General features: G+C 43.4%; 1 protein-coding gene across 1 annotated transcript in view; it reads right to left on the minus strand.

The window, feature by feature from the left end:
• Nucleotides 1-14,171: 14,171 nt before the first annotated feature.
• LOC124798968 overlaps nt 14,172-19,666 on the minus strand; it is a 40,902-nt gene continuing 35,407 nt past the window's right edge. The window contains exon 2 of the mRNA XM_047262504.1: nt 14,172-14,785. Within this exon, the coding sequence (XP_047118460.1) occupies nt 14,172-14,785 (614 nt within the window). The remainder of the gene's footprint in view (nt 14,786-19,666) is intronic.

The raw sequence follows: 19,666 nt of genomic DNA on the forward strand, positions 1-19,666 counted from the left end.
TGGTGCTGCGCTTTGTGAGAGACTGCACGAAGTTGCTTTCCAAAAGAAGCACTGAGCGCAACAGCCATAATCGTTTTCTTCCGTACTATGTGCATTGAAGAATTTGAAATTGCACTCTTTACATTGGTGTCAATTGCATTACCTTTATTAACTTTTTTATGCTATTTTGTAAAAACTGATATTTTTAGACCGTTACTCCGTACAAAATAGAGTTGATGCCGACATAGAAGATAACAGCAACCAGCCACCTTTTTTATGATGCTGTTTATTTGTTTAAATACCGCCGTTACCGGTTTAGAACCGACAGGTTCATCTTCGGAATGCTAGTTCGCGCTAAGATACATTTTACATTACCTTTCGCCTTTTATTTTCCTAACTGATGAAATTTCCTTGCGGTGGTGGTGTCCTACAACCAAAACAAGATGTGAGACAATTTCTTTCTAAATGTAATTGTGTCTCACAACGATTTTAAGTGGTGTAAACAAATTATTAAAGTGAAGATGTTTCGGTTACTTACGATGAAGAGTCCGCGCCATTACATTCCAGTGTGGACTACTTAAGAGCTTGCTGCAGCATATACGTATAAAGGTGCATCATACAGTATTTGCTGCTGCAAGATCATAAGCAGTCTGCACTGAACGTAATGGCGCGAATTTTCACCGTAAGTAACCGAAACATCTTCCCTTTAATAATTTGTTTACAACATCACTTAAAATCGTTGTGAGGCACAGTTACACTTAAAAAGACATTGTCTCACATCTTGTTTTGGTTGCAGGACACAACCACCACAAGTATATTTCATCAGTTGGGAAACCAATAGCCGAAAGTTAATGTAAAATGTATCTTAAAGTGAACTAGCATTCTGGAGATGAATCTGTCGGTTCGAAACCGGTAACGGTGCTATTTAAATAAATAAATAGCCTTATAAAAAGTGGCTGGTTGCTGTTATCTTCTGTGTAGGAGTGAACTCAAATTTTTATTGAATTAGTGGTATATTTCTCACAAGGGAAACTCCCCATAGCACCCCCTCCCTCCCCCAGATTTAGTCGCAAAATGGCCCAGTGGATAGCACGTAAAAAACTGAATGCATATCAAGCATGAAAACAGGAAGAAGGTGTACTGAACTGTGAAAAAAGAAGCAAAATAGAAAAATTAAACGGTCCAAGCTCAAGATGTGCAACATCGAGCGCATTGCAAGAATCACAGTGTCGTGGTTGTGTGGTCACGGTAGTGGACTGCAAAAGCGGGATATCCGCGTACATATCTCCCTCGTGATCCATTTTTCCCTCAAAATTATGAACTTTACGTCCGGTTACTGACGTGTCTTTCTCCTTCTATAGTCTTGGAAATTGTCATACTGTACATTGGTTAGAGAATATGAGTCATGTGGTAAGAATATTTTAGCGTGGCAAGTTGATGTGATGAATAGTGAGAGCAGCCGAGATGTCGTATATACCTCTCACTGAATGAAATCAAGAAATAATCAGATGTAAACTATGCTACAACAAAGCAATTTAGTCGTAACATAGCTACTTGTGTAGAACAAACAGAAGGTAGGTACGTCTGTAACTCCTTCCTTACACCTCGCTGTTGCAAATGGACTTTACACCGCGACACAGATACAAATTTGAAGACACGCTTCACTGACTGGACGGACAGGTCATAATTTTGTCTAAAAAAGTGGGCATCAGGGACATTTGAACACGGACCTCCTGGTTCGTAATCCAACATAGGAGCCATGTAACGATGAGGCAGCTATTCACGTTTGCCCACTGATGTAAATCATTGCCTTGTCTCTTTCACTGTTTCGAGTTTCCTTCTTTTGCACAGTTTAGTATACCTTCTTCCTGTTTTCTTGCTTAATCCGTGTTCTACTTCCACTGTGCCATCTTACCGCTGAAGGGGATGTGGTGGTGAGTTTCCCTTGTCAGAAGACTAAAATCGTAGAATTATTATTTAAAGAAAGACAGATCTCGCACGAAACAAAAACTGAAATCCTTTAAAAAGATTTTGCGCATATGCATATTTCTATAGAAGGAAAATACTGTAATGGATTATAACCAGAAAGTGGTTATGTACATTTACTTTCTGTAGAAAGCAAAAAAACAATTCTCATCAATCAGAATACATTTCTAGTTCCTGTTATCAATGCCGTCAATTTTTGTTTATAAATATGATTTTGTTAATCAGTTGGCCTTTAAGTTCCTGCTTATGTGTTTGTTTATACGTAGTTCTGAATTTTAAAAAATGTGTTTTTACAGAGAACGGAAGTTGCAGGTATTGCGAGGTTGACGACAGCTGGACCTGGGTAACTGTTTTCATTTTCCTTCCAGAACTGTGTAAGATCCCCCGTGCGTTGTAGGTAGATCTCCAGGTCTAGACTATCACGGCCGTTTTTCACGAGATTTATACTAGAAACTTCTTCGTCGAAAGGAGTCGATAAGGAACTACAAGAGTTATTGTTTGAAATGGCACTCATGGCTAGTATCGTTAGTAAATGGTAGTAAATAGTAAATGTTAAGGTCTCTATCTACAATTAAGCTTTCAGCGGCATTGTTTAAATTAATGGGATTTGTAAATGTTAACTTTTCGAAGTTTGGGTCGAGCATAGTAGCAACCACATCTACTCTGCTGGCCTCTGTAAATCGTAGTCTGACTATTAATGAGTTATATAAGAGTTGCAGTACAGCCATTACGAAAGAGAGGTATCGTTTTCAGTTGAGATATCACTTGTTACCAATTCCAAAGGCTCCAGTCCATTTAAACATATGTTCAAAATTCACCACTCGTGAGCTTGAGATTCTGAACATACAAATACAAAGATGATGAGCAAGTTGCAACGCGTTCCATTTACTCTGGTAGTCGTTGTAGCATACACACTGAGGTGATAAATGTCATTGGACAGCGATATGCATACATACTGATGGTGGTAGTATCGCGTACACAAGGTATAAAAGGACAAAGCGTTGTCGCAGCTGTCATTTGTATTCAGATGGTTCATGTGAAAACGTTTCCGATGTGATTATGGGCACAGGACGGCAATTAAGAGACTTTGAGTGCATAATGGTAGTTGGATCTAGACGCTTGGGACATTCCCTTTTGGAAATCGTTAAAAAATTCAATATTCCGAGATGCAGAGTGTCAAGAGTGATCCCAGAATACCAAATTTCAGGCATTAGTGGGCGATGGCCTTCACTTAACGACCGAGAGCAGCCAGTTTACGTAGAGTTGGCAGTGCCAACACACAAGCAACACTGTGTGGAATAACTGCAGAAATCAATGTGGAACGTACGACGAAATTCGACGTTTATGGACTATGGAAGCAGGCGACTGACCCGAGTGCTTTTGTTAATAGCAGGACATCGCATGCAGCGCCTCTCCAGGGCTCGTAACCACGTCGGTTCGATCCTAGACGACTGGAAAACCTTGGTCTGGTCAGATGAATCCCGATTTCGATTGGTAAGAGGTGATGGTAGGGTTCGAGTTTGGGGCAGACCCTGCAAAACGATGGACCCAAGTTATCAACAAGGTTCTGTGCAAGCTGGTGGTGGCTCGATATTGGTGAGGGCTGCGTTACATGAAATGTTCTGTTCCAATTGAACCGATCATTGACTGGAAATGTTTATGTTCGGCTGCTTGAAGACCATCTACAGCCCTTCGTATTTACAAACAACGATGGAATTTTTATGCGTGACAATGCGCCATGTCACCGGTCCACAATTGTTCGCGAATGATTTATGAATCCCATCGAACATTTATGGAACATAATCAGGAGGTCAGTTCGTGCACCAAGTCGTGCACCGGCAACACTTTCGCAATTACGGACTGCTATAGAGGCAGCATAGTTCCATATTTCTGCAGCAGACTTCCAGCGATTTGTTGAGTCCATGCCACGTCGATTTCCTTCATTAAGTTGGTTAAAAAAGACGATCGACATGATATCAAGAGGTATCTAATAACTTTTGTGATTTCAGTGTAAGACGTACCGTTAGATCTGGTTTCGGTTTCCTGAATTAGTGTACAGGTCTTACCATTAAATCCTGAATTTCAGCCGGCCGCGGTGGTCTAGCGGTTCTAGGCGCTCAGTCCGGAGCCGCGCGACTGCTACGGTCGCAGGTTCGAATCCTGCCTTGGGCATGGATGTGTGTGCTGTCCTTAGGTTAGTTAGGATTAAGTAGTTCTAAGTTCTAGGGGACTGATGACCATAGATGTTAAGTCCCATAGTGCTCAGAGCCATTTGAACCTGAATTTCATGGAGTTTTTCATTAGCATTGCATCTTGTTTTCTTGCCTTTTCTCGCATAATGCAAAGCTCACCGTTACTGTTAAAATAACTGCCATAACTAAATTCATAGTGTGTGCTAAACAAGACACCTGTTGCGTATCTACGCTGCCACAGTGAACAGGCTGTTACTGACATTGGCAGTTGTGAAGCGTACAACCTTGTTTTCGGTGTTCCATTTGGAACTACGGTATCTAATGCTTCACTAATGCTTAGCACTGTGTACTTTTCTAAGAAACGGTATGTCTCGATAGCTAAAGCTTTCACTTCCAAGTTTACAGTCTCTTCCTCTTTCTGATAATTTTCATCAATTTTTTTTCGATTTGGCAATGAATATTTTTGGTCCAACAGTGTATCAAAACCTCGAAAACAAGTGTTCTCTGCGATCGAGAGTGGTTTAAAATGGTCTGTTATCGTGGACACTAGTGCTGCAACTAGTTCTTGTTGCCTTTTACAACCCTCTATGAAGCGAAAAGTAAGATTTAGGTCAATGCTCCTGCAAGGAGATAGGTTTTGCTCGAGAACTAGTCCAATAAAATTACTTATCGTACCGTTCAAAAGCTTGGATATGTTTTAATTTTGGAGTACGTTGTATGTTAGCGGAGTCAGATTGAAAAATCCGACTTGGCGTGTTGTTTCGGTCACTATCTGACTCTTGGAACGGAATTGTCTTTGAATGGATAAGACGCATTTTGATGGGCTCGCATTATTAGAAGAATCAGCCTCCATATACATGGACGTCGGTGCTTCATCGCTCGATGAACTGTGTAGTTTAAGATGTGTTGTATTTTTTGAAATATTGCGGAGGTTATTAAATCAAATGTTGCAACAAACGTTACCTGCCGCCTCCGTAAAGTATCGCCAGGCATACGACATTCGTTTTCGTGTAGCCATACTGTTCTCAATCACAGCTTCATTTGAATGGGATCTGAGACACGAATTAGGGGCACAGACAGCCGAGCTGCGAGCCTGTTTGCCTAGCTGTAGTGCGAGCATTCACTCCAGATACCAACCGCGGCTCATGTTGACGCAGTCAACTAGCGCGCAGCGACACGCTCCGCCGCACTGTTTCCCGTGAGCTTCTCGGTAAGCGCTTGAGAACTACAAGCTCTAGAAATTCTCAGCAGGCTCTAGTGGCCGCGCCTCATCGTCCCGTTCCTAACTTTAGATAGTCTTTCTGAGACGTGGTACTTAGGGAAAACCAGTAAAAGTTGTGGACGGGGCCTAATCAGTTACCGTTGGTTGCACAGTAAACACGTACACTTTATTTAAAAAAATAAATTTTTTAAAACAATAATTTAAAAAAAAAGTTTGTAACACAAGCTACACGGAAGGCTGAAGGCCTTATTAAGAAAGAATTCAAATTATTAGTCAGCTGAAGACCACGAGCAATACTTCAGAACAATTAACGGCTGAAGGCCTAAATTACAAATGAGGAAGACAATACACGTTAAAAATGCCAAAATAATTTTTTAAACAATCATTAAAAAAGATTGACTGTATCACAAGCTACATTGACGTCTTAAGGCCTTATTAAGAAGAACTCAAATTATTTGTCGGATGAAGGCCACAAGCAATAGGAATAATTTAAACAAATTATTATTTTTAAACAATTGACTCAATCAGACCAAATGAAGAAGGGAGTGTTCCACAAACAGTGCTCCAAGGATCGACCTGAGAAAAGTCCCTACAGAAATACTAGAGGTCGCTCCTAAGATAGTACCACAGAACCCGCTATTGATAAACGCCGCTGCTGCCACTCCCGGACAGACAAAGCGAGCAAACGTAGTGGCGCCAGTGAACGCACTAAGAAAAAGAGAGATCACAATCCGAATACACGACGCCAACCTGTCAACGGCACAAACAGGAGCCGGAGCACGGCTCATTTTTGCTTTCACATTCCTTGACTTCGCCCGCTCGCAGCAAACTGTCGCTTAACAACCTAACCTAGACCTGGTCTGAAATACGCAAAACAGTCTGAAATTACGGACGCAAAAATATAATACCGTAAAATTGACTGATCGCACGTTTTCTTGCTTTCATCATATGCTAAACCTAAGTCCTCTGCTACACTATTAAACAAGTAACATCTTCTTAGTGTGGCGGTATGCCACCTGTGGAAAGCGGCTTACTCCAGCAAGAGCGCCAGGCCCCACAGAAATATCTCTCCACAGGTGTCGGTCTGTGAATGTGTTTCAGCCTGGAATATTACCGTCTCTGTGGCCCACGTCATCACAATGTGGTACCACTGTGTCAACGGTCAGGTAGAGTGCTGGACAATGTGTCTGTGTCTTGACTATCGGAAAAGTACCATTACCGGAGATGAGTCACGAACTGAGTGCATTTTTTTCCATCAGTCTTTGACTGGTTCGAAGCGACTCGCCATGACTTCCATTCCTGTGTAAACTTTTATATCCCAGTGTAGCACTTGCGCACAACATCCTCGATTATTTGATGGATATATTCCGATCTTCATTTTATCCTACAGGTTTATACCCTCCAGGACACTCTACTACCATCTAAGGTATTCCTTCACGTCTTAATGTATGTCCTTTCATACTGTCCCTTCTTCTTCTCAGTGTACTCCACATATTCCTTTGCCTAGCGGAGTGACCGCGTTGTTAGAGGCGCCATGTCACGGATTGCGGGCCCCTCATGCCGGAGGTTCGAGTCCTCTGTCGGGCGTGGGTGTGTGTGTTGTTCCTAGCATAAGTTAGTTTAAGTCGTGTGTAAAACTAGGGACCGATGACCTCAGCAGTTTGGACCCTTAGGAACTCACACACTGTAAGCAGGCTGTTTAGGTTTTTATGTTGGTAACGTCACGTAGCGCTCTGTATGAAAATCACTAACTGTGCTGTGTGCAGTGTGTGGCTGGTTTGCATTGTTGGAATTTGCTATTGTAGTGTGGGGCAGTTGGCTGTTAACAGCGTGTAGCGTTGCGCAGTTGGAGGTGTACCGCCAGCATTGGTCAATGTGGGGAGAGAGATGGCAGAATTTTAAGAGCGGACGATCTGGACGTGTGTCCATCAGAGAGAGTAAATTAGTAAGACTGGATGTCATGAACTGATATGTATATTATGACTTTTGAACACTATTAAGGTAAATACATTGTTTGTTCTCTATCAAAATCTTTCATTTGCTAACTATGCCTATCAGTAGTTAGTGCCTTCAGTAGTTAGAATCCTTTATTTAGCTGGCAGTATTGGCGCTCGCTGTATTGCAGTAGTTCGAGTAACGAAGATTTTTGTAAGGTAAGTGATTCATGAAGGGTATAGGTTATTGTTAGTTAGGGCTATTCTTTTGTAGGAATTATTGAAAGTCAGATTGCGTTGCGCTAAAAATATTGTGTGTCAGTTTAGTGATGATCAGAATAAGTAAAGAGAGAAATGTCTGAGTACGTTCAGTTTTGCTCAGCTGTTTGAAAATCAAATAACGTAAGGGGCTTACCAGCACAGTAATTCACTAATTTTTCTAAGGGGACGTTTCAACAATTTAAATTTACATATTCCTTTCCTCGCCATTCTTGCGGGAAATCTCCTAATTTCTTATTTTATCAATCCACTTAACTTTCACCAGCCGTGTAAAGCACTACATTTCCAACGTAATGATTTTCTTCCCATAGCCAATGTTTCAAGCTCCAACCGTGCATTATCTCAAATTATGACGGAATTTGATACTAGTAGATTTATTCTGAGCAAGAATGGCCCCCTTGTCTGTGCCAGTCTGCTTTTTACGTTCCTCTTCCTGATCAGTCACGAGTTACTTCGCTTCAAAGGTAGAGGAATACCTTAACTTTGTCTACTTCGTAGTTATCAATTGTCATAGATTGACGTAGTTTAATTTCTGCTACTCCTCATTTTGTTCGTCTTTCTTCGGTTTACTCTCAGTCCTTGTTCTGTGCGCAGTAGACTGTTGATTCCATTCAGTATGCCCAGCAGTTCTCACGTATTTGCGCAGAGAATAGCAGCTTCATCAGGGAATCTCATCATTGTCATTCTTTGACTCTGAATTTTAATCCCATTCCTGAAACTATGTTTTGTTTCAGTCGTTAACAAGATAGAGAGACTATATTCCTGTCTTGCACCCTATTTAATCGGAACACATCTTTCTTGGTCTTCCATCCTTATTGTTCATTCTTGTTACCTGTATGTACCGTATATTACTAGTCTTACCCCGTAATTCAAACAATTTTGTAAATTTTGATCATACAACACAACTTTTCATTTTACCTTGTTTTACAAGGTCGACAGATCCAATGAAAGTGTCCTGATTTTTCTTAAGCTTTGCTTCCATTATCAAGCTCAATGTAAGAAGTCGCTATCTGGTGCCAACCCTTCGTGCCGAAACCATCGTCACCCAAAAAATCCTCAGTTTCCTTTTCCATTCTTTTGTATAATATTCGTATCAGTATCTTGGAGAATCGGATATTAGATTCATTTTGCGGTAATTCCTACACTTATCTGCCCATGCTATCTACGGAATTGCTTAGATTATGTGTTTCGCCAAGTCTGATGGTATGTCTCCATTCCTATCGATTTTAAAGACCAATCTGAGTAGTCTTTTGGTTGCCACATCCCCCTATAGTTTTAAAAATCGCAAAGGAATGTTATACACGCCATCTGCCTTATTCGATCGTAAGTTTTCCAAAGCGGTGTTAAACTCCAATGCTGGATCCACTATATCCTCCATATCGATTCATATTTCTTCTTCTATTACGTCATCAGATAGTTTTTTCCTTTCATAGACGCCTTCGGCATGCTCTTTCCACCGCTCCACCCTCTTGTCTGTTATTAACAGTGGATTCCCATTCCCACTGCACTCTGAAGGTTTGGCGCCCATGTTTTGCTTTTCATTTCTTTTTCGAATTCTTCGCATTTTTTCTGCAGCCTTTTCGCCTTGGCTTCCCTGTAAATCCTATTTGTTTCATTCTTAAGTGTTTCACATTTCTGTTTTCCAGAATTTCCTAGAGCGTTAGTACATTTCCTTCATTAGTCGATCAGTTGAGCTATTTCTTCTGCTACCCAAGGTTTCTTCGCAGTTAGCTCCCTTGTACCTCGGTTTGTCAAAGTTCTGTGATTCCTCGTTTAGAGATGTATACTCCTCTACATCTGAATTTCTTCCTGTGATATCGCAGTAGCTATAGCTTTAGAGAACTTCAAAGACACTAATCATTTTTCATTACTTCAGTACTTTCTTCCTAACGATTCTTTTACTCTTCAGCCTGCTCTTCGTCATTACTAAAGTGCGGCCTTAGTAGTCTATATCTTTTTCGGGTACACCTTATAATCCAGTATCTGATTTCGGACACTGTCTGATGATGATATAACCCGTGTGCAATGTTCGCGTCTTCCCAGGCCTTTTCCGAATACACCTCCTTCTCCCGTGATTTTTTCAGTTTATTTGCTATTACCGGCTGAAAGTTACTGCAGAACCTAATTAGTATTTCTCTTCTCTCACTCGTTCTAACAAGCACATACTATCTCGTACCTCTGTCTTTTAATCCTCCTACTACTACTCGTTTCAATCTTCCATGGTTAGTATGAAAAGTGACTCATTTTTGCCATGATGATTTTCAGGAACTTCTGGTAATAAATGTGAATGAAGTTGCGAATGTGATAAATGTACTCAACCTCTACAGTAATGATACAACCATATTCTTTGTAGGGCTGTGTTTGAAACTATAGATGTTGGTGAGTGTGAGTCAGAGAGGAGCACAATTTTTGTGTGTTGGACAGTCCGTACATGTAACTGGTTTGAGGAGGATGGAAGTTGTCCTGCCGTGTAGTGGAGGGAGCATTATTTGAAAAGGAGTTTGAAATAAAATGTTTTTGGGAAAGATATTAATGACATTATATTAATGGAAGAATGAAAAAAGCCAGATTTTAAGGTAATCCAGTTTTTTTATGAAACTTCCTGGCAGATTAAAACTGTGTGCCCGACCGAGACTCGAACTCGGGACCTTTGCCTTTCGCGGGCAAGTGCTCTACCATCTTTTTTTTTTTTTTTTTTTTTTTTTTTTTTTTAAATCTTTATTATGGAACAAACGGAGAGTACATATATATATACACAAAGCAAAAGTTCTTCAAGGTACCAGTTAAACATATACAAAGGAGTGTTAGGTAAACAAATTATTAGAATAACATGAAATACAACAAATTAGAACATATCCTGTTTTCCTTTTTTTTTGTTTTTGTTTTTGTTTAAAAATTTGTATTGAACAAACTAAAAGTACATATATATTCACTATGCAAGAGTTCTTCAAGGTACCATTTAAAAATATACAAATGACTGTTAGTTAAACAAAAAAAAATATTAAAAAAGAAAAACATTAAATACAACAAAATATAACATATTCTGTCTTCTTCCTTTTTTTTAAAAAAAAATAAAATTGTGTTTGTTTTTGGTCGATGCATGAGAACGTGGATAAGGGTGTTGTATCATGTGACAGGTAGGCATGATACACCCCAACTTTGAGGGGGTCAAGGAAGACGCTGCGGAGATAACCGGCAAAAGTTTGTCTGTAAGATGGTTGTCGGGTGAGGGTGCTATGCGCGGTCACAACTTTGTACCAGAAGTCAAGGACTGTATGCGGACCACTCCGAAAGAGATATTCTAAGGCCTGTCCTCGAAACCAGATTAGGGTATGGTGCTTAGCAAGAGGGTAGTGAAATGTCTGGGGCAACAACAGGAAATCCGGGGTTACCGTCGTTGGCGGGGCACGGAGGTAAAAGCCCACGATTCGTTGGATGAGGAGCCATACGTTTTGTTTCAGGGGGCACGTAAGACGGTGCTCGTCGGTGTCTTCGAGCTGACAGTCAGGACAGAGTGGGGAGGTGGCCAGTCCTATGCGATAAAGTCGACTATTAGTCGGGAATTTTCCATAGACTAAAACATACCAGAGTGCAGACACAGACGACGGTAAAAAAGGGTGCATGCACACACCCCCAAACCGTGCGCCAGTTAATGTCAGGATGCTGTAGCACCATGGGGTCGCAAGGGTTGGACAGCATAAACAAACGATAATAATCTTTTGTACGGGGAGGACGGGTGACTGGAAGATCGGCCCGAACGTAGCTGAGTTCTATGAAACAATTCGCGACGTAGTACAATAATGGAGAAATAGGTGCCACATTGATCGGTGGATCGAGAGAAGCTGGTCGGAGGGTATCTAAGAGACTGCGTGTTAAAGACGGGACCGGCCCCTGCCAGTGCCGCAACAGAGTGTGGACAAAGAGTGCAGAAGAGCGTGCCCGCACGTTGATGAGTCCGAGGCCACCTTTTGCAGGAGGCAGTGTTAGAGTGTTGTAGCGGACTTTGAAAAGTGCCCCTGCTGACACGAAATATCCAAAGGCTGATTGGATGCGGCGGCCAAGGAGTAACGGCAGTGGGAGGATCTGGGCGACGTGTACCAGTTTAGGGGCGACATAGATGTTTACATAGGACACACGTTGGAGTTGGTTTAAGTTACGGTGCACTTGACCGCGAACATGGTGCCGAATTGACTGCAAAAGCCGCCGGTAAGCCAGGGCCACTGTGCGGTGTGTGGAGCTCGTAAATTCGATACCCAAGTAACGAAGGGTGGCACTAACTGGGAGTGGGGTCGGCACCATAGCCGGGAGGCCGCGCCCAATGTGCATCATAGTCGATTTACGGACATTAAGAATGCTACCAGAAAGACGTCCATACTGCTGGATCCATTGGATGGCGTCATTGAGTTCCGTGGAGGAGCAGGTGAGAAAGAGGAGATCGTCCGCATAAGCCCTACAGTGAAAGGTGTGGTCACGCAAAGTGAGGCCCTGCAGTCTAGAGGTAAGTCCCGTGATGAGGGGCTCAAGTGCAATGGCATATAGTAAAGTAGACATAGGGCATCCTTGACGCACAGAGCGGCGTATAGGAATCGGTCCTACAAGCCTCCCATTGACTTGTACCATCGAGACCGCGGGAAGGAGCAACCGGCGAATGGCATCGACAAAAAGCAATGGGAACCCCATACGTGTCGCCACCATGAGGAGGAAAGGGTGTCGAACGCGATCAAAGGCACTCGTGAAATCGACGGATACCAGTGCTGCACGAAGGCGACAAACCGACGCCAGTGCAATGAGGTCACGGCATTCTCCCAGGGCTGTTTGTAAGGTGGCCCCACAACCACGTGCAGTCTGCTCAGGAGAAAGGACCGTAGGTAAGACGGTGCGTATGCGCGCTGCTAAGAGGCGTGCATAGATTTTATAGTCTGCATTCAGTAGTGTAAGGGGGCGATATGCAGAGACATGAGACCCTCCCTTCGGTTTAGGCACAGGTAGAAGAATGCCAGTGACGAATTCAGGTGGAATTGGGAAGGACGGAGTAAAGAGTTCCTGAATCATTTCCGTCCAGCGAGGAAGCATTAACGTGGTGAACGCCCGGTAAAACTCCACTGGGAGACCATCTGGTCCGGGTGATTTGTTCTTGGCCCCTTTGTTGATCGCATCTACCACCTCTTCTGCGGTGATTGCAGACATCATGGACGTTGACTCCGCTACGGTGAGGGTCCGTTCAGGGGAAGGACGGAGATCATCAGGAATGGGCGTCGCCATCGGTTCATCATCATAAAATTGGCGATAATGTTCAGCAAAGGCAGACACGACCGCCGCCTGTGTTGTGTGGTGAACACCATCGGAGGTCGTGATGTTGGGGACGAAAAGCCGACGTCGACGACTATGGTCGGATGCGGCATGGATTGTGGATGGGGTTTCGTCGTGGAGGAGGTCTTGTCGTCGGGAACGCACCACGACACCATGCAGTCGTGCACGTTGAAGAGAGAGGAGACGAGCTTTAGTACGTTGTCGTTCCCTGTGGGTGTCAGGTGATGGAGGGAGCGCATCGAGCTCACGGAGGACGGCGTAGTGAAAATTTGTGGTTTCTCGATGCCATGCTGCTGCTTCCTTGCCACATTGTATGAAGGCCTTTCTGATCGCAGGTTTGGCACATTTGAGCCACCAATGGAACGTGGATGTGTACTGCGGAAGGCGTCTTTCGCAAGACGCCCATGTGGTGGCAATACATTGTCGGCAATGTGGATCATTAAGGAGGGAGGTATTAAGCTTCCAGTAACCTCTGCTGCGCCACACTGACTGAGGTGGCAGAGCCAGGGAGCAAATGACGGCGCAATGGTCCGAAAATGCAAGGGGCCATCGTTCAGCTTGGGCGACTTCATTGCCGAGGTGAGCAGAGACATAAAACCGGTCCAGTCTGCTCGCAGAATGTGCTGTATAATGGGTAAAACCGGGGGTATTGCCATGAATTTTCTCCCAAACATCCACTAGATGAAAATCTTCGATTAAGGTGAGCAGCGCCGGGCATGGCGAATAACCAGGTACTTGGTCCTGCGGATGGAGGACACAGTTGAAATCCCCTCCCATGATAAGGCGATCATAGCGTCCAGAAAACAGGGGCGCCACGTCATGTCCGAAGAAAGTGGACCGCTGCCGACGGTTCGTGGACCCAGACGGAGCGTAGATATTGATGACGCGCGTGTCGAAGATGGTAACAGCCATGCCTCTTCCACAGGGAAGGATTGTCGTGTCCGTGAGTGGGATTCCTTCGCGTATGTAGAAAGCCACTCCACGCCCTGATTGATCACATGTGGACGTGTATGAGTCGTAGCCGTAGACTGGTGGTAGTGTGGCAACGCGTACTTCCTGAAGAAGGGCGACGTCGACGTCAGAGGCCCGAAGCATGTCACATAGGAGTTGCAGCTTGGGTGCAGTGCCGATCATGTTGATGTTCAGTGTGCCAAACCGGTATGTTTGTTTCAGTGGTGGTGGACGCGCATCTACCATCACCAAGGGAAGTAAGAGGAGGGCACCGACAGGAAGTCCCGTCCCATCAGCTGCAATGCCTCGCTTTTGATGTTAACAGGTAGCCTCGTCCGGCGGAGGTAACTCATCCGGAGGAGGGGGCGTACCTTCCTCAATGTCGTCGGCCCATGCTCCTGTGCCGTGGGTCTGTCCAATGTCCATGGGAATTGCGTCGTGGTGAGAGAGATCTGGAGTTGTCGGCGGGGAGACAGGCGTCTCAACCGGCGCACCGATCGTTACATAGTGCGTGGCGACCTCCATAGTGGTCCCGTCCTGCGAAACGTCTTGTTCATCGTGAAAGTTGTCCGCCGACCTCTGCGTGGAAATGTCGGCTGCTTGGGTGTCGTCTTCGTCGTCGCGGGTGGCAACGCTCTGAGAGCCCGTGGGTGAACGGCGACGGCGTTTGCGCCTACGTGGCGAGCGTTGTTTGCGCACGTGTTCCTCAGTGTCGGACGACGGCAAGGAGGAGCGTCGACCTGGTTCGAAGGCGTCGGTGGGTACAATGAGATTGTCAAACAGGTGTTGTGAAGATGTACTGGTCTCCTCAGCGTCCGGTGCGGGAGCCTGTTCGGCGGCAAGGTTGTCAGGTGGGACGTCTGTACCGTCCGTTGGTGACTGGGACGGTGGGACGTGCCGATCGGAAGGACCGGGCGACGGACTGGACGAAACTGTAGACGTGGCAAGAGCCGCTGCGTAAGTGACCGGTAGGGCGGTCATCGTGGGTGTGACGGACGCTTCCGACAACGGGAGCTGCGCGACACGTCGTTGAATGCATTCAGACCGTAGGTGACCTTCTTTCCCGCAACCGGAACAGGTCCGAGGTTGGCCGTCGTACATTATAATGGCACGGCAGCCTCCGATACGTAGATAGGAAGGCACGTGTTTCTGCAACTCGATGCGGACCTGTCTAACACCGTTTAAAACTGGATAGGTCTGAAATTGGACCCATCGTTCGGCAACATGTTCCAGAACGTTGCCATAGGGACGGAGCGCCTCGATGACGACGTCTGCAGGTAGTTCGAACGGCAGTTCGAAGATCCTTATCGTCCGTGTGCCGAGACCTGCGTGATCGACGGTAACGGGTCCGACGTTGCCGTCGGAATGACAGAAGCGCAGTCCACGTTTTGCCTCTTGAATCACCTTGTCGCACGCCGCATCGTTGATCATTTTGACGTAGACGGTACTGCTAACTATGGACAAGTGGATACCAATTAGATCCGTTGGTGGTATTTTAACTTCATCGCGTATAAATCGTTCTACCTCCAGGGCCTTGGGTCGGGCGAAGTCGGAACAAAAGTTGAAACGTAATGTCTTCTTCCGATAGTTGTGCGCCATGGTGGTCTAGAAGGAAAACGGCACTTACAGCGGCCGAAGTAAACACAAACACACCGTGCGCGCCTCGCCCGCAGCGCTCTGGCGCGTGACCGCCTCGCAGCACTGCCGGCGGCAGACTGCCATCTGAGCTACCGAAGCACGACTCACGCCCGGTACTCACAGCTTTACTTCTGCCAGTACCTCGTCTCCTAACCTTCCAAACTTTACAGAAGCTCTCCTGCGAACCTTGCAGAAGGTAGGAGACGAGGTACTGGCAGAAGTAAAGCTGTGAGTACCGGGCGTGAGTCGTGCTTCGGTAGCTCAGATGGTAGAGCACTTGTCCGCGAAAGGCAAAGGTCCCGAGTTCGAGTCTCGGTCGGGCACACAGTTTTAATCTGCCAGGAAGTTTCATATCAGCGCACACTCCGCTGCAGAGTGAAAATCTCATTCTGGAAACATCCCCCAGGCTGTGGCTAAGCCATGTCTCCGCAGTATCCTTTCTTTCAGGAGTGCTAGTTCTGCAAGGTTCGCAGGAGAGCTTCTGTAAAGTTTGGAAGGTAGGAGACGAGGTACTGGCAGAAGTAAAGCTGTGAGTACCGGGCGTGAGTCGTGCTTCGGTAGCTCAGATGGTAGAGCACTTGCCCGCGAAAGGCAAAGGTCCCGAGTTCGAGTCTCGGTCGGGCACACAGTTTTAATCTGCCAGGAAGTTTCATATCAGCGCACACTCCGCTGCAGAGTGAAAATCTCATTCTGGAAACATCCCCCAGGCTGTGGCTAAGCCATGTCTCCGCAGTATCCTTTCTTTCAGGAGTGCTAGTTCTGCAAGGTTCGCAGGAGAGCTTCTGTAAAGTTTGGAAGGTAGGAGACGAGGTACTGGCAGAAGTAAAGCTGTGAGTACCGGGCGTGAGTCGTGCTTCGGTAGCTCAGCTGGTAGAGCACTTGCCCGCGAAAGGCAAAGGTCCCGAGTTCGAGTCTCGGTCGGGCACACAGTTTTAATCTGCCAGGAAGTTTCATATCAGCGCACACTCCGCTGCAGAGTGAAAATCTCATTCAGTTTTTTTATATTTGTAACTTTGTAGTTTCTTATTATTAGACCATTCTGCATGGTTAATGTCTGCTGTAGAAATTTTATAGTGAAGCACATGGAGCTGTCTGATAGTTGAAACAACTGCCAAGGAAGGCAACTGTATAAGAGAGAGTTATTAATAAATATTTAAGCTAACTTGTCTAGGTATGGGAACTTTATGAAACGGTGTGTTGTTGTCATGGCTTAATGAAGCATTATTAGCTTGTAGTCTTTGTTCTCATTTCTCAGTCAAGATTAGTTCCACTGTTTCATTTTTACTCTCATGTCTCCGCTTATGCATTCTCGTTGCACATCGCGAGTTGTGTAATGAGAAGCATTTTATGAAATGTGATAAGAGACCGCCTTGCATTGCACATGGCAAGTACGGCAAATAAAATTAGATTTTTGATGTCACGTCATTATTCTTAAGGTCGCAAAGCAGAGGAGGGTTCCGTGCACACAGGCACGTCAAAAAATTTAATTAAGATCTAAGTTCATATTCACTCTAAGGTACAGTGATTGTCAGAGTGTATTTGTGAAAATAATATCATATCAGTTCAGAGGCTTAATACCAGTAAAACGTTTCAATGAAGTACTGTACTGTGAATTTTTAATCAGTTTTATCAGAGAGTACGATGCGTTAATTTTTATGTTCATTTGCTTTGTAATTACAGTAACAGTTATTGTTTACAAGACTAAGATAAAGATTAGCTATATTCAATGCCAACGTTTTAATCTGAGTCATTTGTTTTGCAGTCAGGTAGCACATGTAAACTTCATCGAAAACGGATTGTTTTCTCTCAGACAAGTAGTCTGATGTAGCGGCTAGCCTGAATTTCGCATTGTTTGGCGTGAACTCCACACATTTCCGTTCAAAATTAAATTTTCACCTAGTTCTGTTGCCCTGGACTGAGATTTACGTACTTTGATATCAAAAGAAATTTTACATATTTCTCAGATACGAACTTGACAATTACAAACACGAGTTTAAATTTACACATTAAGCTTTCAATTAAATTGCCATATCATTTTATATACTTAAGTACACTTCAGCATTCTCTACCTTATTCTTGTGACGTCGTCATGTATACCGGAACTGTTATTGTTGGCTTGATGTGTTGTCGATTCTGCACATCGCTATCCCATGACCTGTCACCTCCGTGTATTATGGTTTGTAAAATCAAATACCTTACAATGTCGTGGCTTCAGCAAAAACTTTTGATTGAAAACGGATGTGGAAGAAAGAAATAATGTTTTAAAATGCTTTGACTATTGGGTTATGGGATGTGATATCACTCTGAGATATAGTCAAAATATTATTATTTGACAAATGCAGAGAGATTTTGTTTTGTATTCAGTATTATTAGTACAGGATTTGTTACCCATTTTATATAGAGAAACGTACATCGTTTCTTTGTACTTTTGAAAAATATTCATTAATAAAAGTATAATTTATTAACATGCACAGAAGATGGGGTAATAGTTTTGATCGTCAAATTTTTCAATCCATAAGAGTCACCCAAGACAGTTTAGTTTTCCTATTAATTTAAAGACATGTGCTTCAATATCTTACCAGGTTCAACGTGTCATTGCCTTACAGTTTCGAGAAACTTATAAGCAAAAGCAAACCTAGAATTAGGTTTACAATTCTGGTTACCACAAGCTGAGTTTAATGGCGTTAATTAGAAAGAGATTAAATTCATCTGTAATAATATTGACATCGTTTGTAGCTCTTGCACAATCTCCACTACTACGCAAGTCTATTTTAATGATACTATAACCAGCCTTGTATTTATGAGGGTTTTACATGTAGTCATCATTTATCCAACATCTGGTTAATCTAACTTGTGGTCCCTGTTGTCCTTTCATTCAAATGTAAGCTGCTCTATCTCTACTATCCGTTTCAGCAGCTTACAATCCTAATTCCTAGAAATTAGGTGTGAGTTAGGCAAAGTTTTTGTGCCCACAGCTAATTACTTTAGTTTCATTATGTTTTGTAATCACTGTTCTGGAGAGATTACTGATAGATTTTGTGAAATTATTACCGTCTCGCAACCTCAGGTTATCTCTAATGGTGTTAATATTCAGATTATTTAGGAATCCATCATAGTGGATTTATTCATAATTTTTCTCTTGATCTTTAATCGTTAGTTTTACGAATATAGCTTTGTGATCTGCCAGATAGATAACATTAAACAGCCATAGTTCAAAGTTAATTTTTGTACACACATGTAACAATATTATCAAGGGAGGAAGTAAGTCTCTTGGGTAGTTGGCACAGAAGAGATTATAGGATCTAAACATGTCAATGTTTCTTACGTCGAAGTGTAAACAACCAAAAACTCATTTCTTGGTGTTATTTTTTTACATTGAGACAGTTTTTCTAAATACTGTATGAATTCTTTACTGTCCTTATCAAGAGAGTGATATGTAGGAAAAAAATGTAGTATTGGCAGAAGTATATCAGCTGACTCAAATGCAGTTCCAACGTAGAGTTTTCATCTCAAAGACGTAAATGGGTAGTCCTTGGGTAATGTAGAGACATGTTTTCCTTGTTGGGTTTTATAGATCGCATACCTTGTGGTAATAATTGCACTTGCTTGTTGTAGAACATAAAAAATCATTCCTTCTCATCGACTCTTTTTTTCTTTTCGCCAGTTTTAGACTTGGATGACAGAATGTTTTGTTTCACGTTCAACAAGATTTATGTAAGAATGATTTTAATCACCTAATGTAACATTAGTATGGGCTGGAAGTGGTGGTTCAATACCTAGTGTTGTTGTTTTCTTCGGAATGTGCTGATTTTCCCACAAACACTGTTGAATCCATTGCTTTAGCTCCATTTTGAACTGTTTCCTATAGCTCATCTTCCAATTCGTGCTTACATGACAATAAAGCTGTTAATGACCAGAGGCCATAAATAGTGCTAGTTTGTGTCAGTGAAATCCTCATCACTACCACTAGATTTACGGAAAGCATCGTTTTACCACTTTTCGTCATGTGAACGGCATTTCTTGTGAAATCTGTAGAAACTTAAAGGTATTTTGGCGTAATTGCTTCGTGAGACTATTTACTTTAAGCAGTATCTTGCGAATTTGTACCTGTATGGTGCTGTACGTAATATTAATTGAGTATGACTTGGTTCAGTACACTCTAACCTGATAAGGTA

This window comes from Schistocerca piceifrons, chromosome 5, assembly GCF_021461385.2.
Source record: "Schistocerca piceifrons isolate TAMUIC-IGC-003096 chromosome 5, iqSchPice1.1, whole genome shotgun sequence".
Classification (NCBI taxonomy): Eukaryota; Metazoa; Arthropoda; class Insecta; order Orthoptera; family Acrididae; genus Schistocerca; species Schistocerca piceifrons.